The following is a 25,592-nucleotide window of genomic DNA, read 5'->3' on the forward strand; positions in this document are numbered from 1 at the left end:
AAACGGCGCTCCTTCCCTACTGAGGTCTGCCATGCGCCGAAACAGTGGTTCCCCCCCACATATCAGGTATCAGCGTACTCAGGACAAATTGCACAATAACTTTTGCAGTCCAATTTCTCCTGTTACCCTTGGTAAAATAAAGAAAATTGAACCTGAAGTATTTTTTTTGTGAAAAAAGTTAAATGTTCATTTTTTTTTTTTTAATATTCAAAAAATTCCTGTGACGCACCTAAAGGGTTAATAAACTTCTTGAATGTGGTTTTAAGCACCTTAAGGGGTGCCTTTTTTAGAATAGTGTCACTTTTGGTTATTTTCTATCATATAGACCCCTCAAAGTGGCTTCAAATGTGAAGTGGTCCCTAAAAATAAAATGGTGTTGCAAAAATGAGAAATCGCTGGTCAATTTTTAACCCTTATAACTTCCTAACAAAAAAAAATTTTGGTTCCAAAATTGTGCTCATGTAAAGTAAACATGTGGGAAATGTTATGTATTAAGTTTTTTGTGTGCCGTATCGCTGTGATTTAAGGGCATAAAAATTCAAAGTTGGAAAATTGCGAAATTTTCAAAATTTTTGCCAAATTTCCGTTTTTTTCACAAATAAACGCAAGTTCTTTGAATGCAATTTTACCACTAACATGAAGTACAATATGTCACGAGAAAACAATGTCAGAATCACCGGGATCCATGGAAGCGTTCCAGAGTTATGACCTCATAAAGGGACAGTGGTCAGAATTGTAAAAATTGGCCCGGTAGTTAACGTGCAAACCACCCTTGGTAGTGAAGGGGTTAAAGACGCCAACTAAAATGTGATAAATATATCCATATTCTATCTTGGCCCAGTTACAACTCATTAGGCATAGCTCCATCTTCCTGAATTCAGCAGGACTGTCCTGATTTGAGAGGTCAGTCCCGCTGCATCGGCACATCAAGGCTTTGTCCCAGACTTCCAATACTCGCTTCTCTCTCCATGCTATATCTTGCTATCTTACGTTCTGTAGCTCTTCCTGGTCGGGGGATGGAGCCAGCATCTCTGCTTTGCTTACACGTGCATAAATTCGATTAAAAAAATCTCTTCTTGACTTATTAGCTGACCTTCCCAGGACTCAAACCTACAACATCTGTTACTGCAGACAGTAGCTAAAGCTATGAGCCACGGCCTGCACTGAGAAAGTAAAATAGATTTACTATACTTGAAGCTACGTTGCAGGCATTGAACCTACAGATGCATTATACTCGTACATAGAGATACACTGCTGTGAACAGATGCATTTCTATGTACCTGTATTCTAGAGGTGAAGTAAAAGTCGGATATTTTTGTTCCCACAAAACATATAATAATAATGTACATTTCTTATATATCTCCCTAAAGAATCAAACTCATAACATACATCATTGCAGGCAGTAGATTTAATCAATGAGCTACAGGCTCCAGTGATAACACTGGGAGAATTTTGTATACTTGAAGCTGCAGTGCAGGTTCTGAGCCCAAAGGCAGATTATACTGAAACATAGAAATACATTTGTATATAGCAGTGTATTTCTATAGAAGTACCTGTGTTCTACAGGGAAAATAAGAGATTTTTTTCTTCCTATAAAATTACTTAAAAAAATGCAACAATGTCCTGTTTAATGCGCTTTTAAAATAAATAAATGACCACCATAAATCAGTAAATAGCATGGACATATGTGGTGACCCTGGTATTTTACCGGCCCGCACAAGCCCACATTCAGATTATGGTGGTTGGTAAATGGAGTGAAAAAAATGGCATGACTGATTTTTTTTCTCTATTATACCCATTAAACAAAATTAATAAAAATGTAATGCTGAGGCCCTAAATGCTGTGTTTTTTTTTACCACTTTTTTTTCTGGACGTTTTCTGCACGTGTACAAACCACATGATGCAAAAACAATCTTCTCTAACTATTACAGGTTTGCTGTGTTTCTTTTGTGTTTTCCCCTTTATGGATGCATTTTTGGTGCAGATGTGAAGCAGCGTTTTTTAATGCTTTATTAGTAAAGAAAAGTTTTGATTCTGTGCTTAAGGCTGTGCCACGTAGCGATTTTTTTAAGCGTTTCCTAACGCGCAATTCTGCCGCGGAAACGCTTAAAATAAGCATTCCATGCGTTTGTAATAGAAAACGCATATGTTGTGCCAATGGTGCGTTTTTTACCGCTGCGGAATCGATTAGCGGTAAAAAGCGCAGCATGTTCATTAATTTTGCGGAATCGCCCGCGATTCTGCAAACCATCAAATGAGCAAAAACGCATGGGAAAACGCATGTCAAAACGCTTGACAATCGCGTCAAAAACGAGTGTCAAAAAGCGTATGCGATTTCCCTGGCAAGGGCATGCGTTTCTGCTCAGGAAAAAATCGCTTGAAAATCGCTACGTGGGCACCTAGCCTTAAATTGAAACTGCACTTTTTTTTTTTTTTTGCATGTGTATTTTTCAAGCTCCACCCAGAAGCCTTTAGACAAGAAACTATCAAAACTGCACCGTGCTTTGCTTGGAAATTTAGGCCGCGTTCACATGTAGCATATTCTGAGTCTTTTATGGTGCCTTAAAAGCATGTAAAAAACTGCAGAATCCAAGCTTTCCTGTACTATAAAGTTGACTTAAAGTCTGCTTCTTCACATCTGCACCAAACAAGCATCAAATAAGAGGGACAAAGGTCGCCTGAAGATAAGAGACTTGCTGGCCTTCTGTCCAATCCCTGGTACGACTGACTTGGACGCTGGACCGGAGTCCTGTCAATCCATTTGCTCATCTCTATTTCCAAATGTCCTGGATACAGTGGGATTGCTGGATTTAGGTGTACGCCCTACAGTCTCGACCATCTGCTGAATATCCCTCACTGCCAGAGGTACCTGAGAGAACAGTTCATAAGTTAGTGAGACAAAGCATGCAGGCACAAACAGGTGACCAGATAAGCAAAGTGACACTGGGACATCTGCCGATGCTGTGGCCCCGAGCAACAGTATCAGAGGCTTTTTATACTTGGTTTAGACAAAGAAAGCTGCATATTGCAGCAAAGGGCGTATTCATGATAATCTCATACTGCTGAGAAAAACATGTGTTTTCGAACAAAGCATATAATGACACAATATGACAACATTAAAGAACATTTCCCCAAACTATATTAAAAACCATTAATCTCCATGTTCCTCTTAGTTACTGTCATTATTCTGATCACAGCTCTTAGGCCGGTCACTTAACTCTGTACATATTGACAACTGTATTGTTCTGGTTTCTGTTTTAATTCAACTTATGTACAGGGTGGGCCATTTAGAGTTCTTTTACACTTGCCATGTTTTGCAGGCTGTTTTTGCGGCCCCAATAGATTTCTATGGGGTTGCAAAAACGGCCCGCAAAAATTCATCAGAGCGCCGTATGGCCGCGAGGGCCGTATATATAGCCGTGAAAAAATATCGAGCTTGTTATTTTTCATGGCTTACGGACACGAACTCAATAGATTTCAATGGTGCCGCAAAAGCAACGGTAACTTATTTTTTGCGGTACACTGTATTTGGGGATCGCCGTATTTTCCCCCACCAATATGTTAAAACAGGGAAAAACAGTGATCCGAGAAGGTTTTTTGTTGGACCGCAAAAATCATGGTAATATGGCCCGCAAAAACGGGCCGCAAAAATAACGGGAAGTGTAAAAGAAGCCTTATATGGATACATCTGGGTGGACCATGTATAAAATAAATAAAATGGGAATGGTTGGTGATATCAACTTCCTGTTTGTGGCACATTAGTATATGGGAGGCGGAAAACTTTTCAAGATGGGTAGTGACCATGGTGGCCATTTTGGATCCAATTTTATAAATGACCCACCCAGGTGTATCCATATAAATGGCCCACCCTGTACTATTCACTACCATGTAATACCACTTATTTACTATCACAGTGCACTGAAGCTGTTCCAGTTAATCTCCCTGGACTCCATCCATACTTACTAAAGGCACTGAGGTCTTTTTATACCCCTCTATTCTGGGGAGAGCCTCAGCTCTTTTGCAAAGTTAATTGACTAGAGTTTGTCCTAGATGGCTGCTGGCCACAACATGACTGTACAGTAGGGTGACCGGATCTCATATGGGGGGGAAAAAATGTCAGAATCTTGTTCGTCTGGACCCCACAAAACGATTCCCCTTTCCAGATATTGAGAGAGCCAAAATTTGAGCTCGATCAAACAACGTTAACCCGTGCCGCTCGTCCCTCAAAGTTTGAAAAAATCCAAATTGAGGTATTTTAAGATTTAGGTATTTTGCATAGTCTGTTAGACTATAAAGAATGTGACAACAACATTGCAGAAATAGCCCTGACCAAATTTTCTAACTATTTGTGGTATTTGAATGCAGAGTTGGTGGGATTATCGTTTTTTGATCCCACCATTACAGACAATGAAAAGTTGTTAATGGCTAATAAATTGCTCAGTAGCACCGATGAACCATCAGAGCACGCTAACCTACATGAGTTGATAATTTTACATAGTTATCTAATCTATTCTAGAGCTTTTGTTAAAGTAGTTTTTGAAACGTCAGAATATAACGCTCGGCATTTGCTTACAACTTGCAGGACATATTGCTTTTGTTCTTCATCTTTTGTCAGAAGGTCGTTAAAGTCGGTTACTTCCTACCTCTTTTAATTTTTCTTTCCTAACTTTTGGATTTACAACCCTAGCGTGCTCTGATGGTTCATCTGTGCTACTGAGCAATTTATTGGCCATTAACAACTTTTCATTGTCTGTAATGGTGGGATCAAAAAACGATAATCCCACCAACTCTGCATTCAAATACCACAAATGGTTCGAAAATTTGGTCAGGGCTATTTCTGCAATGTTGTTGTCACATTCTTTATAGTCTAACAGACTATGCAAAATACCTAAATCTTAAAATACCTCAATTTGGATTTTTTCAAACTTTGAGCGACGAGCGGCACGGGTTAACGTCGTTTGATCGAGCTCAAATTTTGGCTATCTCAATATCTGGAAAGGGGAATCATTTTGTGGGGTCCAGACGGACAAAATTCCGACATCGATTTTTTGCGGTCACCCTACTGTACAGTATATTTTGGGTGACTGACCATTCAATTACAGGTACATTAATATTTCTATTTATCTCAAATGCTATGCAAACTGTTAAGCAATATGACTGAAGATGGGGAAATAAAACTTACTGATAATTCATGAATTTTCCACTGCAATTAGCAATCCTTCTCAAATTATATTCTCGCACTGAGAGTTTGAGTGTTGTGATTTTGTCATTGTTATTATGAAATGTCTGTAGTGAAAAACACAAAAGAGTAGTAACCAAGGAATTCCTGGAGAGCCTGTGCAGCTTACCATATCTGCCATGCGTTTTCTCCACTGGTACGGTTTTTTTTCTATTATTTTTATTTATTTTACTTGCTTATATACAACACTTTACAGAGATAATCACTGTCTCCATTGGGGCTCACAATCTAAATTGCTGATCAATGTCATTGGAGTGGGGCACGAAAACCCACCCAAATATGTGGAAAACAAACTCTTTGTGATCCTGGGTTCAAATCCCACCAAGGACAACATCTGCAGAGTTCTGTAAAGCAACAGCTCTAGCTAGTGAGCCACTGGATATAGGCCCATATACAGTACAGACCAAAAGTTTGGACACACCATCTCATTCAAAGAGTTTTCTTTATTTTCATGACTATGAAAATTGTAGATTCACTCTGAAGGCATCAAAACTATGAACTAACACATTTGGAATTATATAATTAACAAAAAAGTGTGAAACAACTGAAAATATGTCTTATATTCTAGGTTCTTCAAAGTAGCGACCTTTTGCTTTGATTACTGCTTTGCACACTCTTGGCATTCTCTTGATGAGCTTCAAGAGGTAGTCACCAGAAATGGTCTTCCAACAGTCTTGAAGGAGTTCCCAGAGATGCTTAGCACTTGTTGGCCCTTTTGCATTCACTCTGTGGTCCAGCTCACCCCAAACCATCTCGATTGGGTTCAGGTCTGGTGACTGTGGAGGCCAGATCATCTGGGGTAGCACCCCATCACTCTCCTTCTTGGTCAAATAGCACTTAGGCTATGTGCACACCGTGCGGATTCTCCCGCAGATTTTTCAGCGTGGATTTTACTAAATCCGCAGGTCAAATGACCTGCATTTTTCCTGCGGATTTCTTCATTTTTTTGCGGTTTTACTGCCGTTTTTGTGCGGTTTTCCACTGCGGTTTTCCACCTGCGGATTTGTAGAATGGAGCAGGTGGAAAACTGCAGCAAAACCGCACAAAAGAAGTGACATGCTGCTTTTTTTTTTTTCCCGCACAAAAACCGCACGGAAAAATCCGCAGCATGTGCACAGCGTTTTTTGTTTTTTTTACATAGGCTATAATGGTACTGTTCATCACCTGCAGTTCTGCTGCAGATCCGCAGCTGCAAATCTGCTGCAGATCCACAGTAGAAACCGCAACGTGTGCACAGACCCTTACACAGCCTGGAGGTGTGTTTGGGATCATTGTCCTGTTGAAAAGTAAATTATGGTTCAACTAAACGCAAACCGGATGGAATAGCATGCCGCTGCAAGATGCTGTGGTAGCCATGCTGGTTCAGTATGCCTTCAATTTTGAATAAATCCCCAACAGTGTCACCAGCAAAGCACCCCCACAACATCACACCTCCTCCTCCATGCTTCATGGTGGGAACCAGGCATGTAGAGTCCATCCGTTCACCTTTTCTGCGTCGCACAAAGACACGGTGGTTGGAACCAAAGATCCCAAATTTGGACTCATCAGACCATAGCACAGATTTCCACTGGTCTAATGTCCATTCCTTATGTTCTTTAGCCCAAACAAGTCTCTTCTGCTTGTTGCCTGTCCTTAGCAGTGGTTTCCTAGCAGCTATTTTACCATGAAGGCCTGCTGCATAAAGTCTCCTCTTAACAGTTGTTGTAGAGATGTGTCTGCTGCTAGAACTCTGTGTGGCATTGACCTGGTCTCTAATCTGAGCTGCTGTTAACCTGCGATTTCTGAGGCTGGTGACTCGGATGAACTTATCCTCCGCAGCAGAGGTGACTCTTGGTCTTCCTTTCCTTGGCCGGTCCTCATGTGAGCCAGTTTCTTTGTAGCGCTTGATGGTTTTTGCCACTGCACTTGGGGACACTTTCAAAGTTTTTCCAATTTTTCGGACTGACTGACCTTCTTTTCTTAAAGTAATGATGGCCACTCGTTTTTCTTTACTTAGTTGCTTTTTTCTTGCCATAATACAAATTCTAACAGTGTATTCAGTAGGACTATCAGCTGTGTATCCACCAGACTTCTGCACAACACAACTGATGGTCCCAACCCCATTTGTAAGGCAAGAAATCCCACTTATTAAACCTGACAGGGCACACCTGTGATGTGAACACCATTTCCGGTGACTACCTCTTGAAGCTCATCAAGAGAATGCCAAGAGTGTGCAAAGCAGTAATCAAAGCAAAAGGTGGCTACTTTGAAGAACCTAGAATATAAGACCTATTTTCAGTTATTTCACACTTTTTTGTTAATTATATAATTCCACATGTGTTCATTCATAGTTTTGATGGCTTCAGAGTGAATCTACAATTTTCATAGTTATGAAAATAAAGAAAAGTCTTTGAATGAGATGGTGTGTCCAAACTTTTGGTCTGTACTGTACATGCTATGTATTTTAAATATTCAGACCTGTATTCTTGATTGGCTTACACCTGCCAGTATTCATTGCAGCCAGGTCAGTCTGTGTATGGACACCCATTTGCAGCATTGCCAGATGGCTGATAACAGGTTATTATACTGAGGGTGGAGATCTTACAGTATGCACAGACCCATTACATCCAAGTTTTTACACATGAAAACTAGTTTAAAACAATTTCAAAAGTTACACAATTGTTGCCGGCATCAGGACCAGAACAACTGACCAACGGGGATGCCAGTTGTCTCACGCCCACTCTACTCTAGAAAATTGAGAAGCTGATGACTGGTAACCACAAGTATGCACATCGCATACATTTAATGGTCTCATGACCTCTCATCCCTATGAGAAATAAAAGGGACTGTCACATTTGGCAATCTGCAGTCAAAGTGACTGCTGAGCTTTCTTCTCAAAGCTGTTAAGGAATTGTGGAAAATCTTATTTCCTGCGTGGGTCACACTCGTAGCAATTAATATTAATTTTTATGCATGATTTACATGAAGTAGCCCATGTGTATTATGTGTGTGGCATTTTAATAATGGGCCAGGTATTTACTTTCGTTATTAGGATTAATAACATTTTATTATTTAGTAACCAAAGATTTATTTGTACACATCAAAAGTGTGATAATTGGCCTGGTTACTAGAGGTGCAAAATGTCGAGAAACCCATGACTGTGAAAGGGTTAAGGGTTGTTTAGTTACAAAACCATATTTTGTAAAGTATTTGATTATATCACTTTGTATTTTTTTGTATTTACTTTTGTATTAGGAGCCTGTGGTGTTCCTGAAAGACTTGGTTTTGCAGTTCCAAAAGATAATGACCTTTCAAAAGATATCTTCCTTCCTGGTACCAAAGTTAGCTATGATTGCAGGCCAGGTTACAGGCGTGTTCCCGGCTCAGACAATTCAGTCACCTGCCTTGACAACTTCTCCTGGTCAGCGCCAAGTAATTTTTGCGAGCGTAAGTAAATGATCTGCCTTAACTTATTGGTCTAATTGGATTGTGTATGAAAATATAGAATCTGAATGTTTGCTACAGTGCGTGTTTGTTTCTGCATGACCTCGATTTTGGAAATAAATAGAAAAACGCATAGGGCCCATGTACATGGTCAAATTACGGATTTGTTCATGAGACATATATTATTAACCATGGAGGAGATGAAGAATGATTTTATTACACACACCTGTAAATTTGCAGACTACCAATCAGCGGCCAGATACTCAAATTAATGGTCACAGATATATGTAGTAGTTATTGGGACCGAAAGCGTAAGAAATGTGATAAGTGCCAAAATTGTACACTCCAGATATAGAGAATTAATTTACCGTAAGTATGTTGATCACACTCAATTTAAATTTAACAAAAAAAGTTTTCAAAACCAAAAGTATTCATGAAATTTGTGAATGACGTGTGTGCAGCATGTGAGTATGGCTTTTATTTGATGGCATATGATTTATACTGGCCTACACAACATATAAAAAACCTCTTAAATAACCACCATTATGTTTTGGATTAGTCATAACAGAATCATCAGTACAGTATATTCTGCTATGTAAGGCTGGTTTCACATTTGCGCATTTGTGCGCAGTGCATCGTGCGCACCTATGTTTAACATGACGTGCGCACACTTGCGTTTTCGTGCGCATGCGGTTTTTTGTCTTTCGCGCCAGACGCAACATGTTGCATTTTTTGGTGCGCCCTGTCTCGGCAAAAAAACGCATGCGCACGCTTGCGCACGGAATGCGCAAAAAAACCACATTGAAGTCTATGGGAACGCATGCGTGCGCATGGTCTTGCGCACGGTTGCGTTTTTTTGCGCATGCGTTTTTGAGTTAAACAAGTCTAGAATGTTCTCTAGACAATGGAAAAAATGACACACCTAAAAACGCATGTGCATAAAAAAAGCAAGCAAAAACGCATGTAAAACGCAAGCAACGCTGCGTTTTTTTGACGCATCAGCGTGCGCATGACGTTAAAAAAAGCGCGTTTGTTTTGCGTTTTTCTTTGCGTTTTTTATGCGCCCGATGCGCTGCGCAAAAAAACGCTAATGTGAAACTAGCCTAAGTCATTTTCATTCTGCAGCTTAATCTGTTTTTTTTCTTTTTTTGGGGTTGCAGGCAGATCATGTGGGCATCCTGGAGACATAGAGAATGGTGAATTTGAAGCGCCAGATGGATTCGTATTTGGTTCCAGAGTGACATATAAATGTAATGAAGGGTGAGTAGAAATTGGATCACTACACACTTTAGCTGTTGGTAAAGAGCAATTTTCACAGATTATGCATTTAACCGGGTAGGTTTTCAGATTAAATATGAATTTACGTCGCTTGGAACAGGGTCTTGTTATAGATTGGTTGTATGAAAACAAACTCCTTTGCTGTCCCGTCGCAGGTTCATTCTGAACCCCTTAAGTATTTCCGTTTTTGCGACCCTGTTTTTGCTCCCCTTCAAAATGACCATGTGAGAGCTTGATTTTTGTGGGACGAATTGTACTTTTGAACGACACTGGTTTTACCATTTAGTGTACTGGAAAATGGGGGAAAAATTCAAAGTGTGGTTGAATTGCAAAAAAAAGTGCAATTCTACAATTTTTTTTTTTTCATTATGATTCTCTAGGTCATTACGAGTTCATAGATGGCAAACATGTATAGGGTCTTTTTTATTTAAGTGTTGAAAAAAAGTTCGTAAAAAAAACAAAAAGTTGCCAATTTCTGTTTTTATTGATACAATTTTGGTGTAGATACTATCTTTTGATCACCTGTTATTGCATTTTATCGCAATGTTGCGGCAACCAAAAGAAACGTAAGTCTGGCATTTTGATTTTTTTCTCCTTATGCCGTTCACCGATTTGGATTCATTCTTTTCATATATTGATAGATCGGGCAATGCTGAACTTTGTGATACCGAATATGTGTATTTTATTTTAATTGTTTTATTTTGAATGGGGCTAAATGGGAGTGATTTGAACTTTTATATTTGTTTTAATATTTTTAAAAATATATATGCAAATTGCCTCTTCAGAAAGAAAGAAGACTTTTACTCTACAGGGCCACCTATTGGTAGTAGCGATCCTACAAGTCACAATCAACTCTTTAACGAGTCTTGTAATATGACATAGGATAACAGCCAAATTGAGATTCTGATTTGGCTGTTATCCTAAGTCATATTACAAGACTCGTTAAAGGGTTGATTGTGACTTGTAGGATCGCTACTACCAATAGGTGGCGCTGTAGAGTAAAAGTCCTCTTTCTTTCTGAAGAGGCAATTTGCATATAAAATTTCCCAGAGGAACGTTGCACGGAGAATAAGCCTCCTTACCTTGACAAGCCAGAGCTGGTATGTCACTGTCCACAAGGAGAAACCCTACCCTTTAAAAATATATACAGTTGTGCTCAAAAGTTTACATACCTCTGGATGTTTTGGATTGTCTTTATGATTTAAAAAGAGAAAACACAGTAGTTTGATAATAAATGGCTTCACCCAACCACTAACCATGAGTGAAGAAAAAAACTTTGGTGTTATCATTCATATTTTCTGAAAAAAAGGTTAAAGCAAAAATTCTACTGTGGTATGTATACTTTTGAGCGCAACTGTATATATATATTTTTTTACCTGCTTCAATAGTCTCCTTCGGACACTTAAAGCTGCTATCTTCTGATAGGGCTTGAGCTTGAGCCCTTCTGTATGTAGCAGCCATGCTGATCTGCTATGTGCGCCAACCACACGACGATGACAATGACAGGGGTATCCTGCAGACTGCTGGTTGTCATGCCAACCTAGATGCGAACCATGGTCGTGTGACACAGGAGCTGATGGGTGTGGTTTTCAACGCACTTTGGCATGTGCATGTTAAATGCGGCTGTCAGAGATTGATAGCGGCATTTAACAAGTTAACAGCCGCAAATGGATCGTGATCCCATCCGTGGCTCTTAAGGGCCTGTCACACTAAGCGATATCGCTAGCAATATCGCTATAATTTGTGACGTTATAGCGATATTGCTAGCGATATCGCTGTGTGTGATACTTACCTACGACCCGCTCCCCCACTGGTTATCGCTGATTGAGCGAGAAGGTCCTGGACCTTTTCTCGTCGTCCGCTTCCTGCGGAGAGACAAGCATGGAGCCGGGCGGGAGGACGTCAGGATCGCCTAGTGTGACAGGTAAGTAGCGACCCCCGACCCCTGCAATGTCGCTGGTGTGATCTGCCTTTGTGGCAGCTCACTAGCGACCACTTAGCGATGCACCAGCGATCCTGACCGCGTCATATCGCTAGTCGGGATCACTGGTGCATCGCTAAGGCCTATTTCACACTTCCGTTTTTTGTGTCAGTCAAAATCCGCCAAAAAGGCGGAAAGCGGATCCTTTCCTAACTGATGTGAACGGATGCCACCGTTTGTTTTTTTTGACGGATCCGCCGAATGAAGAATTTTAAAGGAACCGCTGCCCGGGAAGGGGGGAGAGAGAGATTTTTTCGTCCAACAGAATGGATTTCAGGGTTAAATTCCCGGCTGACTTCCTTTCTCTGGGCATGCGCAATGTAAAATGCGGATCCTGCAGCAAAAAAAAACGTTGCCGGGTCCCTCCAGGCATGTCGGCGGATGAAAAAAATTTGGCGGATCCACAAAAAAACGGATGGCCGCCGGTAATGCAACTCAATGGGGAAAAAAACGGATCCGCCACAAAAAATTGCTGTGCTAATGCTGCGTTTTTTTTCCACGGCAGAATCGCATCGTGGAGAAAAACGCAGCATGCTCATTTTTTTTGCGGAATCGCAGCAATTCTGCAAAGAAGAAATTTTCTTTTAGCATCAATTTTTCATTTTCACATGGGCAACAGGATAAAATGGATCCTAAAATTTGTTGGGCAATTTCTCCTGAGTACACCAATACCTCATATGTGGTCATAAACCACTGTTTGGGTGCACGGCAGGGCTCAGAAGGGAAGGAGCGCCATTTGACTTTTTGAATGGAAAATATGCTGGAATATTTAGCGGTTGCCATGTCACGTTTGGAGAGCCCCTGTGTGCATAAACATTGGAGCTCCTCCACAAGTAACCCCATTTTGGAAACTAGACCCCTCCCCAAGGAACTTATCTAGATGCATAGTGATCCCTTTGAACCCCCAGGTGCTTCACAAATTGATCCGTAAAAAAAAAAAGTACTTTTTTTCACACAAATTTTCTTTTAGCCTCAGTTTTTTCATTTTCACATAGGCAACAGGATAAAATGGATCCTAAAATTTGTTGAGCAATTTCTCCTGAGTACACGATACCTCATATATGGTCATAAACCACTGTTTCAGCGCACGGCAGGGTCCGGAAGGGAAGGAGCACCATTTGACTTTTTGAATGGAAAATTAGCTCCAATCGTTTTCGGACACCATGTCGCGTTTGGAGAGCCCCTGTGCACCTAAACATTGGAGCTCCCCCACAAGTGACCCCATTTTGGAAACTAGACCCCCTAAGGAACTTATCTAGATGTGTAGTGAGCACTTTGAACCCCCAAGTGCTTCACAAAAGTTTATAACACAGAGCAGTGAAAATAAAAAATAATTTTTTTTCCCTCAAAAATGATTTTTAGCCCGCTATTTTTAATTTTCACAAGGCTAACAGGAGAAATTGGACCACAAAAGTTGTTGTCCAGTTTGTCCTGAGTACGCCGGTACCCCATATGTGGGGGGGAACCACTGTTTGGGCACACGGCAGGGCTCAGAAGGGAAGGAGCGCCATTTGACTTTTTGAAATGCAAATTACTTCTAATCGTTAGTGGACACCATGTCGTGTTTGGAGAGCCCCTGTGTGCCTAAACATTGGAGCTCCCCCACAAATGACCCCATTTTGGAAACTAGACCCCTAAGGAACTTATCTAGATGCATAGTGAGCACTTTGAACCCCCCAAGTGCTTCACAAAAGTTTATAACGCAGAGCCGTGAAAATAAAAAATATTTTTTTTCCTCAAAAAATTATTTTTTAGTGCCCAATTTTTTATTTACACAAGGGTACCAGGATAAATTAGACCCCAAAAGTTGTTGTCCAGTTTGTTCTGAGTACGCTGGTACCCCATATGTGGGGGGGAACCACTGTTTGGGCACACGTTGAGACTCGGAAGGGAAGTAGTGACATTTTGAGATGCTGACTTTGATGGAATGGTCTGCGGGCATCATGTTACATTTACAGAGCCCCTGATGTACCTAAACTGTGGAACCCCCCCACAAGTGACCCCATTTTGGAGACTAGACCCCCCAAGGAACTTATCTAGATGTGTGGTGAGCACCTTGAACCCCCAAGCGCTTCACAGAAGTTTATAACGCAGAGCCGTGAAAATAAAAAAATATTTTTTTTTCCTCAGCAATTTTTTTTTTCACAAGGGTAGCAGGATAAATTGGACCCCAAAAGTTGTTGTCCAGTTTGTCCTGAGTACGTTGGTACCCCATATGTGGGTTGGGACCACTGTTTGGGTACACGTAAGGGCTCGGAATGGAAGTAGTGACATTTTGAAATGCAGACTTTGATGGAATGGTCTGCGGTCGTCGTTACGTTTGCAGAGCCCCTGATGTGCCTAAACAATAGAAACCCCCCACAATGACCCCATTTTGGAAACTAGACCTCCCAAGGAACTTATCTAGATGCCTGGTGAGCACTTTGAACCCCCAAGTGCTTCACAGAAGTTTAAAGCGCAGAGACGTGAAAATAATAATAAAAAAAAATTTCCACAAAAATATTTTTTTAGCTCCCGATTTTTAATTAGACCCCCAAAGTTGTTGTGCAATTTTTCCTGAGTACGCTGATACCCCATATGTTGGGGTAAACCACTGTTTGGGCACACGTCGGGGCTTGGAAGGGACCGTTTAACTTTTTGAACGCAAAATTGGCTGGAATCAATGGTTGCACCATGTCGCGTTTGGAGACCCCCTGATGTGCCTAAACAGTGGAAACCCCACAATTCTAACTTCAACCCTAACAACCCCACAATTCTAACTTCAACCCTAACCACAGCCTTAACCCCAACACATCCCTATCCCTAATCCCAACCCTAACCCTAACCCAAACACACCCCTAATTCCAATCCTAACCCTCTTTCCAACCCTAACCCTCTTTCCAACCCTAACCCTCTTTCCAACCCTAACCCTAATGGAAAAATAAAAATAATTTCTTTATTTTATTAGTTGATCCTGCCTATGGGGGTGATAAACTGGGGGTTTATTTACATTTCATTCTATTTTGATCACTGTGAAACTGATCAAAGTGAATGAATGGAAATTGGAGCCGGCGGGCGCACTGTGCATGCACCCGCCATTTTCCAATATGGCGGCGCCCATGCTCCGGGACCGCAGGACACCAAGAGCCATAACGACACTCGGTGAGTACCGGGGGGTGGGAGAAGGGGCCATCGGAAGCCGGGGGGGGAGCGGAGGGAAGGCGGGGGGGGGAGATGATGACAGCGGCGGCAGATCACTACAGCAGCGTCGGACATGGCTGGATTGTAATATTTCATCAATTTTCATTGATGAAATATTACTATCGCTCTGATTGGCTGTTAAAAGTGAAGCCAATCAGAGCGATTGTAGTCACGTGGGGGTGAAGCCATGCCCCCTATGGTGAAGAACAAAGCCCCCTGTATCTGCGGGTCGGGTGACCTTTCAGTGACCTAGGTCACCCGACCCGCAGGGGGGCTTTAAAGTAAGTCATGACGCCACATAGACGTCACTGGTCAGATTGGCACCAGTTTTCATGACGCCTATGTGGCGTCATTGGTCGGGAAGGGGTTAATGATACCACATTTGTGCAGATACGTTCTTTTCATCACCCGTTGTTGCATTTTAATTCAAAGTCGCGGCAACAAAAAAAACGTAGTTCTGGCGTTTTGAATTTTTTCCTCGCTATGCCGTTTAGCAATCGGGTTAACGCATTTTTTTTATTGATCGGGCAATTCTGAACGCGGCGATACCTAAGATGTGTATGTGTGAATTTTTATTGTTTTATTTTGATTGGGGCGAAAGGGGGGTGATTTAAACTTTAGGGTTTTTTTTTAATTTTTAAACACTTTTTTTTTTTTTTTTAACTTTTGGCATGCTTCAATAGCCTCCATGAGAGACTAGAAGCATCCCATACTTGATCGGCTCTGCTACATATAGGCGATGCTCAGATCGCCTATATGTAGCAGACATACAGCATTGCTATGAGCGCCGACGACGTGGTGGCGCTCATAGCAATCTGCCATCAACAACCATAGAGGTCTCGAGAAGACCTCTGGGTGTCATGGCAACGCGTCGATGATTCCCTATCACGTGACGGGGGTCGGCGAAGTGCCCATTTCCGGCCGCGCCCCGGAAGCGCTAGTTAAATACCCACTGTCAGCGTTTGACAGCGGGATTTAACTAGTTAATAGGCGCAGGCGGATCACGATTCCCCTCGCGCCTATTGCGGGCATATGTCAGCTGTATAAAACAGCTTACGTGTCGCTGCTTTGAGGCGGGTTCACCGCCGGAGCCCACCTCAAAGCGGGATACTGACTGCTGACGTACTATCCCTTCAGCGGTGAGTAAGGGGCTAAACCTTTTTTCCGTTAGGCAGTTAGAAGTGTTAACAGCAATTTCTCATTTTTCCAACAAAATTTACAAATCACATTTGAAGTGACTTTGGTGGGGCTTATATGACAGAAAACACTGTAATAGTAAAATCATAGTACGTCTATAAACCATATGTGGGGAAAACTACTGTTTGGGCACATGGCAGGGCTCTGAAGGGAAGGATCAACGTTGGACTTTTTGAACTCCAAAATGGCCGGAATTGAGAGCAAACACCATGTTGCGTTTGGAGAGCGAGCCCCTGATGTGCTTAAACAGTGTAAACCCCCCTCAAGTGACCCCATTTTGGAAACTACCCCTCGAAGAATGTATTTAGATGTGCGGTGAGCCCCTTGAACCCCCAGGTGCTTCACAGAAGTTTATAACGTAGAGCAATGAAAATAAAAAAAATTACAAAAATATATATTTAGCCCCAATTTTTTTTTTTATTTCACAAGGGTAACAGGCGAAAATGTACCCCAAAATTTGTTGTGCAATTTCTCCTGTGTACGCCAATACTCCAAACTTGGGGGAAAACTACGTTTTTGCACAGGGCTCAAAAGGGAAGGAGCATCATTTGACTTTTTGAACGCAACAGTGTCTGGAATCGAGAGCAGTCGCCATGTCGTCTTTATAGAGTTCCTGATGTGCCTCAACATTGGAAATCCCACATAAGTTACCCCATTTTGGAAACTACACCCCTCAAGGATTTTTTCCTGGGGTACAGTGATCATTTTGAACCCACAGGTACAATACAGAACACTAGGTCGTCAAATTGTTTTTTTTTTTTTTGTATTTTTTTTACGAAAAAGTTGTTTAGCCTTAAATTTGTAACTTTCAGGGTATGTTCACACTGGGCGTTTTTGCTGCGTTTTTTTTATGCTAATTTTCAGCTAATTTTTACAGTATCATCAAAGTCTGAGATTTCAGAAATCTTATGCACACACATTGGTTTTGTGTCATCACGATTTTGTGCTTTGCTGCGTTTTTTGGACATAGAAAATGTCACTTCTTTTTTTAGCGTTTTTGCAGAGTTTTTCACCCATTGACTTGAAACGCAGCAAAAACACACCAAAAATGCAGGTATCATTATTTGCAGCGTTTTTCTGTAGAAGAGTCATGGACATTAGCATGGACAAAGAGACACAAAAAACGCACGAAAAAGTCACCAAATCTGCACGGGCTGAGCCCTACATTTGAAAACATATCGACGAGGCTTGGCTTGGAGGAGAAGGAAGCGTGTACCCCCGTTGCATCCTTAATGATTTGATCTAGCATTGACCCAAAGAGCCGGGTGCTCTGAAACGGCAGATTGGTCAGTTATTTCTTTGAGGACAAATCAGCCTGCCAAGCCTTTGGCCAGACCGTCCGCCGGACGGCTACCACATTATTGGATGCTTGAGCTGCGCAAGACACGGCATCCAGGGCTTCTGATACCATATACCTCCCGGCATGGGAGATTTGATCTGCGAATTCTGCCAGTTCTGCTGGTGGTGCCCCGGCCATTATGTCCTGTCTAAGCTGTTTCGCCCATTCTGTAACAGACTTGGCTACCCAAGCTGAGGCGAAGGCTGGACACAATGGGGCGGCTGCAGCCTCAAAGGTGGATTTTGACAGGGATTCTATCCTATCATTGGGATCTTTTTAGGGCTGCCCCACTGGCGAGTGGGAGGACTGTATTGGTAGCGAGTCTGGACACTGGTGGATCCACCGAAGGGGAGGCGGTCTAGTTGGCGGTGAGATCTGGAGGGAAAGGATATAGAATCCCAAAATGACTTTCTCTCTGAAATCGCCTGGTTGGCTTTTCTTTTTCCCTGGCCAACACTTCCTCAAAATCCTTGTGGGAGGCGAAAACCCTAGAGGGGGACTTATGACGCTTAAATGAAAAAGCCTGATCATTAGGTTTTGATGTGGCGTCCCCAATGTTAATAGGTCTTATTGACTGCAGTAATGAGGCCCTGAACCATATCCTTGACCTGGGACTGTTCTGGCCCATACTCAATACCCTCCTCTGAGTGTATCACCGATAATGCCCCGCCTGATTCCAGGGATAAGGACCGGGAGGAGGCAGACGACCAGAGGAATTCTGGCGGTGAGATGGAGTGAGAAGGGGACCTGGGTCGATGGTCCTGTCTAAACCTTTTACGGCCTCTAGAAGGCCCAAAAGGTGGCTCCTTTGATGCTCCTGTGTCCACTGGAGTCTGAAGTTGCAATCTGTTAAGCGGCATTACCAAGGTCTGTGATACCCTGGTAAGGTCGGCCACGGACTTGGATAAGGAATAGGTCCATCCTGGACACTTGCTGTCTCCCGTGGTGATGGATGGCCCCTGGGTGGCAGGCAAGGTGCTTCCACCTGCTCCAGGGGTAATGTGGGAGCTCTGACAGGCAAAACGGGGGGGCTGCACCTGCCCTCTATCGTAGGTGACACCGTAGGTCTGCTGGAATCTGAGCAGAGTGGCGAGGACTGACATAAAGGAGGCCTGACATTGCATTTGGTAGATACAAAATATTAGACCAAGGTCACTGAAGCGGATGAGGGGGAGGAGCAGGACTGCTCTCCCTTGGGCATAATGACAGGTTTTACCTGGTGCCGTGGTGACGACCGTCGGGGGTAGAAAGCGGAGTGAGGGAGCAACCTGTAGTGCAGTACTCACATACCCACGACATGTGTGCCCACTGCAACTGCCGCCTGAAGGCTGATGAGGGTGAGAGAGAGAGCGAGGTGAACAGCCCTGCCTAGAAGCCTTATGAAATCCCCGCCCGGAAGCGGTGGGCGGGGCCCTTCTCTGGCCTCCTGGAGCACTAAGATGGCGCTGGTACAGGAAGAGGAAGCCGGGGGCGGAGCCTGCCGGAAGCCGGAATCTAGCGTCGGCCCTGCTGGGCTCCTGCTGGAGCCCAGGGCCATAACGCCGCCACGGGAGGAGGCTGGAACCGCGTACTTGAAAGTAAGTGTTGGCTCTTAACATAAGAATAGAGTCATGGGCTGTAAGCCCGAGTGCTGATTACAGCGGTCACATTCAGCCAGAGCGGCTTGTAAGCATACAATGCCTCTTACCTCCAGTTCACCCCGTAACAGGGGTCGGTTATCTGCATGAAAAGATTGCTGTCCCAAACCTTTTCTGCAGGGTGTCTCTCTCGATCATCAGGCTCTGGTGGGCGAGTGATGGGAGACGAAGGTAAAGACCACGAGCTGCCACCTGAACACGAGTCCTTTGTTAGGGGATAGGGTCCTGCCCGTGGGATTCATGAGGATACGGGGTGGCAGTACATGCCGTACTCATGATCCCGGTGTGGGAGTATAGATGTTGCAGCTCTACTCTGTATCCCTCTATGGTTACCTAAAAAAGGAACGACACACATTGAGGTAGGCATGTGTCTACGAAGACCCCTGTCCACCTCCTGCTGACACTAAGCCTGTCGGAGGGGTGTATACTGCGGAGGCAGAGTTAACATGTTTTTCAGGCATAGCGTCAACCTCCTAGTGACAGCAGCACACACCCCATGGTTTCTGTGTCCCCCAATGAGATGAAAGAGAAAACATAATTTGCACGAGCGGCATCATCGCCACTCATGCAAATCTGCACAGGGGTTCCGCTCATTCCAGCAGTGTCAGTGCGTCTCTAAAGTCAGGTGTGCACTTCCCAGCTTCAGAGGCGCGCACTGCGCATCTCTGGATGTTCCGAAGATGGCTTCCGGTCATGGGCTGTGCGCTCCTCTGAAGCCAGGAAGTGTACAACCGGCTTCAGGGATGCAGGGGCGCTGCCAGAATGAGTGGTCCGCCTGCACAGATTTGCATGAGTAGCGATGACTGGAATCACGCTCTGTATATGGAGGCCTTGAGGGAATCACGCTTTATATATGGAAGGTATGTGGGGCTCATGTTGTATAGGGGAGGCTATGTGGGGCTCATGCTTTATATACAGAAGCTATGTGGTGGCTTATGCTGTATATGGGAGGCTGTTGGGCTCATGCTGTATATAGGGAGGCTATATGCGGCTCATGCTGTATATAATGAAGTTATGTGGATCTCATGCTGTATATAGTTAGTCTATGTGGGGGGGCTCATGCCATATATAGGAGGCTATGCCTATGTGGGTGCTCATGCTGTATAATGGGAGGTGTTGTGTGGCTCATTCTGTATACACGGTGGCAGTGGGGGCTCATGCTGTATATGGGGTGATTTATGGGGGCTAATGCTATATGTGGGAGGCTATGTGGAAGGATTTGGGAATGTTTAGCTTGCAAAAAAGGCTATAGAGGCGACTTAATAGCTGTCTACAAATATCAGAAGGGATGTCACAGTGTAGAGGGATCTTCCTTATTCTTATTTGCACAAGGAAACACGAGAAGCATTGGAAGGAAACTGAAAGGGAGAAGATGCAGATTAGATATTAGAAAAAAACTTTGACAGTGAGGGTGATCAATGAGTGGAACAGGCTGCTTCGAGAGGTGGTATGTTCTCCTTCAATGGACGTCCTCAAACAGAGGCTGGACAGACATCTGTCTGAGATGGTTTGGTGAATTCTGCATTGAGCAGAGGGTTGGACACAATGACCCTGTAGGTCCATTCCAACTCTAACATTCTATGATTCTATGTGGGGGCTCATGCTGTTTATAGGAGGCTATGTGGGTCTCATAAGGTATATAGGGGATGTCAGTATACTTATTTCTTCTCAATACTAAGTGATACAATTAATATTAATATACAAGAATTATAATTAATGTTAATATTAATATTGAGCAGAATTAATGTCAGCCTATTGGTTTGGCCCTCCACAACAGTCACGGTCTCTCATGTGGCCCCTTGGGAAAATTAATTGCCCACTCCTGCTTTTAGAGCCTTCTCACATGTCTCTGAAGCTGGACAGATTGCTGAATCTGGTCAATTCAATACCACTGTTCCTTTCCTACGCTGTATGGGAAAGGATCAGAGTAGCGCTCTATCAGATCAGCGGCACAACCATGAGCTGGTCCAAACTGTCAGTCCTCAAGAACATTTTGCCTGTCCTGGAAAGCCAGGGAGTGGTATGCGCTGGTATCTAGAGTAAACAGCGGGTATCCAGGAACCGCACGGCTCTTAGTTACCCGATGTTTACGTTGGAAACCAGCGTCCAGCGTTGCTGATCGCTGGTCTCTCGCTGCCACACGAAGCAATGCGTGCTGGCCAGCGGGAGACCAACGATCAAAAAAAGGCCCAGGATGATCCTGCACGATCAGCGATACCTGGCAGGGGGGCCGGTCGCTGATCCCCATCACACACAGCGATATCACTGGAGAGATCGCTGATGCGTCACAAAATCAGCGATCTCGCTGTGTGTGACGGGGCCTTAACCCCTTAGTTGCTTCTGTCAAAAGTGACCACATCAAATATATGGTTAACCCCCAAGGGTGGTTTGCACGTTCATGACCGGGCCAATTTTTACAATTCTGACCACTGTCCCTTTATGAGGTAATAACTCTGAAACGCTTCCATGGATCCCGGTGATTCTGACATTGTTTTCTCGTGACATATTGTACTTCATGCTAGTGGAAAATTTTATTCATATAACTTGCGTTTATTTGTGAAAAAAACTGAAATTTGGCGAAAATTTCGCAATTTTCCAATTTTGAATATTTATGCCCTTAAATCACAGAGATACCACACACAAAAAACTTGATAAGTAACATTTCCAACATGTTTACATCAGCACAATTTTGGAACCAAAATTTTTTTTTGTTAGGAAGTTAAGGGTTAAAAGTTGACCAGCGATTTCTCATTTTTGGAACACCAATTTATTTTTACGGACCACATCACATTTGAAGCCACTTTCCGGGGTCTATATGATAGAAAATACTCAAAAGTGACACCATTCTAAAAACTGCACCCCTTAAGGTGCTCAAAACCACATTCAAGAAGTTTATTAATCCTTCAGGTGCTTCACAGGAATTTTTTGAATATTTAAAAAAAAAAAATGAACATTTAACTTTTTTTCACAAAAAAATATTTCAGGTTCAATTTTTTTTATTTTACCAAGGGTATCAGGAGAAATTGGACTGCAAAAGTTATTGTGCAGTTTGTCCTGAGTACGCTGATACCTGATATGTGGGGGGGAACCACTGTTTCGGCGCATGGCAGAGCTCAGAAGGGAAGGAGCGCCGTTTGACTTTTTCAATGCAAAATTGGCTGGAATTCAGATCGGACGCCATGTCACGTTTGGAGAGCCCCTGATGTACCTAGACAGTGGAAACCCCCCACAAGTGACCTCATTTTGGAAACTAGACCCCCCCAAGGAACTTATCTAGATATGTGGTGAGAACTTTGAACCCACTAGGGCTTCACAGAAGTTTATAACGTACAGCCGTACAATTAAAAAATCATATATTTTCCACAAAAATGATCTTTTCACCCCCAATTTTTATTTTACCAAGGGTAACAGGACCCTAAAAGTTATTGTGCAATTTGTCCTGAGTACGCTGATACCCCATATGTGGGAGAAAACTACTGTATGGCCACACATCGGGGCTCGGAAGGGAAGTAGTGATGTTTTGGAATGCAGAATTTGATGGAATGCTCTGCGGGTGTCATGTTGCCTTTGAAGAGCCCCTAATGTACCTAAACAGTGGAAACCCCCCACAAATTACACCATTTTGGAAACTAGACCCCCTAAGGAACTTATCTAGATGTGTGGTGAGCACTTTGAACCCCCAAGTGTTTCACAGAAGTTTATAACGCCCAGGCGTGAAAATAAAAAAATCATTTTTTTCCACAAAAATGATATTTTTGCCCCCAATTTTTTATTTTCGGAAGGGTAACAGGAGAAATTGGACCCCAAAAGTTGTTTTTCAATTTGGCCTGAGTAGGCTGATACCCTATATGTGGGGGTAAAACACTGTTTGGGCGCATGGCAGAGATTGGAAGGGAAGGAGCAACATTTGACTTTTTCAACGCAGAATTGGCTGGAATTGAGATCAGACGCCATGTTGTGTTTTGAGACCACCTGATGTGCCTAAACAGTGGAAACCCCCCAATTCTAACTCCAACCCTAACCCTAATCTCAGCCCTAACCCTAGCCCTAACCCTAATGGGAAAATGGAAATAAATACATTTTCTTTTAATTTTATTTTTACTCTTCGCCACGACAGCACCCACTGGAGGTATCGGATCCGCCCATTTGGAACAGGAAACCCTACAGGAAAGATAAAAGGGGCGGTCCGCCTTTCCTCCTCAGTTTTTGGTTTCCTGTTCCAAATGGAGCAGGATCCTGCAGGATCTTACCTGGGCCATGCATCCGCCTGTGCGGTCTCCTCGGGAACGGCAGGGGCTGCGGTCCGGAAGCAGCGTCGGGGGAGACTCCGTTTGACGGTTCCCCCCTCGTCTGACGGCATAATGGTGATGACCGGGTCCGGGTATGGCCGCCCGGCCTTACCAGGGAGCGGACCGGTCTGGCATCCGAAGGCACAGCCCTCCCCCCCCCCTTTTTTTTCGGTGGTGACACAGCGTGGGAGGTGAGGCCATGAGTGCGCGAACCGCACGTGTGAGTAGCGGTGGCGCAGGAGCCGGCCGGCGCCCGACGATCCTATACCCCGGAAGTAATGGTTGAACTTCTGGGGTAGGATGGCGATGACGCGGCGCATGCGCCCTGACACAGGGCGACTTCCGGGGGCACGACAGGAGAAGATAAAACAGCGCTGCAATGAGGGAACCATGTCGTCCCCCACGGAGTCGCAGGCCCCAGCAGGGGACTCAGCTGGGGGCAATTCCTCCAGGGACCGCAGCGCCAGGACAGAGACTGCCCGCAGGAGCGAGGCAGCAGAAGCCCGATCCAGACCGTCTCAGCCATCCGACCCGGTATTAAGCTTCACTGGGTGAGTGTGCAAAGTATAAACTCTACCTATTAAGCTAAAACCTCTCCCCCCCCCCTCCCCCCTCTCTCCTTTCCTTTGACCTTCCACTTCAGTCAAAGAAAAAAGTAAAAACTAAACATAAAGAATGCGCATTATGTTCAGAGCCTCTCCCTGACTCCTACCCCAAAAAACTCTGCAAACAATGCATGAAAGAGACCAGGCAGGGGTCGACGATATCTTCTAAAGATATCCGAGCCATAATTAGGGAGGAGATACAAGCCATCAACCGCGCCAGCACTCCCTCAGAGTCCAGTCATAAGAGACAGGCCATTGTTAGTTCAGAGTCAGAGGAGGAACAGGAGTTAAAATCAGGCTCTGCATCCACATCCTCATCGTCATCCTCGGAGATGGAAGGACGCGCATGTTTTCCACTGGACAGCGTGGATAATCTAGTAAAAGCGGTTAGAAATACCATGGGGTGTGAAGAGGAAAGGGGCGCCCAAACCGCGCAAGACATTATGTTTGCGGGATTGGCAGAAAAAAAGAGGAGATCATTTCCGGTGATACCGGCAATTAAGGACCTCATCAAAAGAGAGTGGGAAAAGCACGACCAGAGAGGTTTTCTCCCATCAGCCTTAAAACGGAAGTATCCGTTCACTGATGAGGACCTATTGAAATGGACTAAAATACCAAAGGTGGATGCCGTCATAGCCTCCACTTCCAAACAGACCTCGATTCCGGTCGAGGACGCAGGATTGTTAGCAGACCCATTAGACCGAAAAGCAGAATCTTCGCTCAAAAGGTCCTGGGAGTCCACCACCGGGGTATTTAAACCCGCAATAGCCAGCACATGTACGGCTAGATCAATGCTGGTATGGTTAGATCAGCAGATCGAACAAAGAATATCAAGGGAGAAACTGCGTGCAGCCATCCCGTTGATAAGAGGTGCAGCTGCCTTTATGGCAGATGCTTCAGCGGACACCCTAAGACTGGCAGCAAGGTCGGCAGCCCTGGTGAATAACGCCAGACGCGCGCTGTGGATAAAAAGCTGGAAAGGGGATGCACAATCAAAATCCAAAATTAGTGCAACCCCATGCGAGGGTGAGTTCCTCTTTGGAAAAGCCTTAGACGAAATTCTCGCCAAGGCAAAAGAGAGGAAAAAGGCCTTCAGTGATTCTCCCATTCCGTTTTATAGGAAAACCTTTAAGAGACGGCCATTCGGGAGAAGAAGACAGTCGGACAGAACGAATAGATGGGCCACGAAAGATGAAAAGCAGAAGGGTACCATCTTCAGAGGGCCAACATATAGGAGAGATAAAAATTAAAAGTTTAGACCCACCAGTTGGGGGTAGATTAAAATTTTTTGTTACCAAATGGGAACAAATTACGTTAAGCCCATGGATTTTGAACATAATCAGGGAAGGAATAAAGATTGAATTCCTTCAGATCCCTCATGAATTCTTTGTTATAACTCACCTTAATTCCTCAGTTCAGCAAAA

General features: G+C 43.8%; 1 protein-coding gene across 5 annotated transcripts in view; it reads left to right on the forward strand.

Moving 5' to 3' along the window:
* LOC141099141 (C4b-binding protein alpha chain-like) overlaps nt 1–25,592 on the forward strand; it is a 243,872-nt gene that overhangs the window by 74,649 nt on the left and 143,631 nt on the right. For all 5 annotated transcript variants that reach the window (XM_073587276.1, XM_073587279.1, XM_073587281.1 and 2 more), the window contains exons 4-5: nt 8,474–8,665; nt 9,823–9,922. In XM_073587276.1, the coding sequence (XP_073443377.1) occupies nt 8,474–8,665; nt 9,823–9,922 (292 nt within the window). The remainder of the gene's footprint in view (nt 1–8,473; nt 8,666–9,822; nt 9,923–25,592) is intronic.

Source organism: Dendrobates tinctorius, unplaced genomic scaffold (assembly GCF_039654945.1).
Source record: "Dendrobates tinctorius isolate UK_male_01 unplaced genomic scaffold, ASM3965494v1 ptg000098l, whole genome shotgun sequence".
In the NCBI taxonomy this organism is placed as follows: Eukaryota; Metazoa; Chordata; class Amphibia; order Anura; family Dendrobatidae; genus Dendrobates; species Dendrobates tinctorius.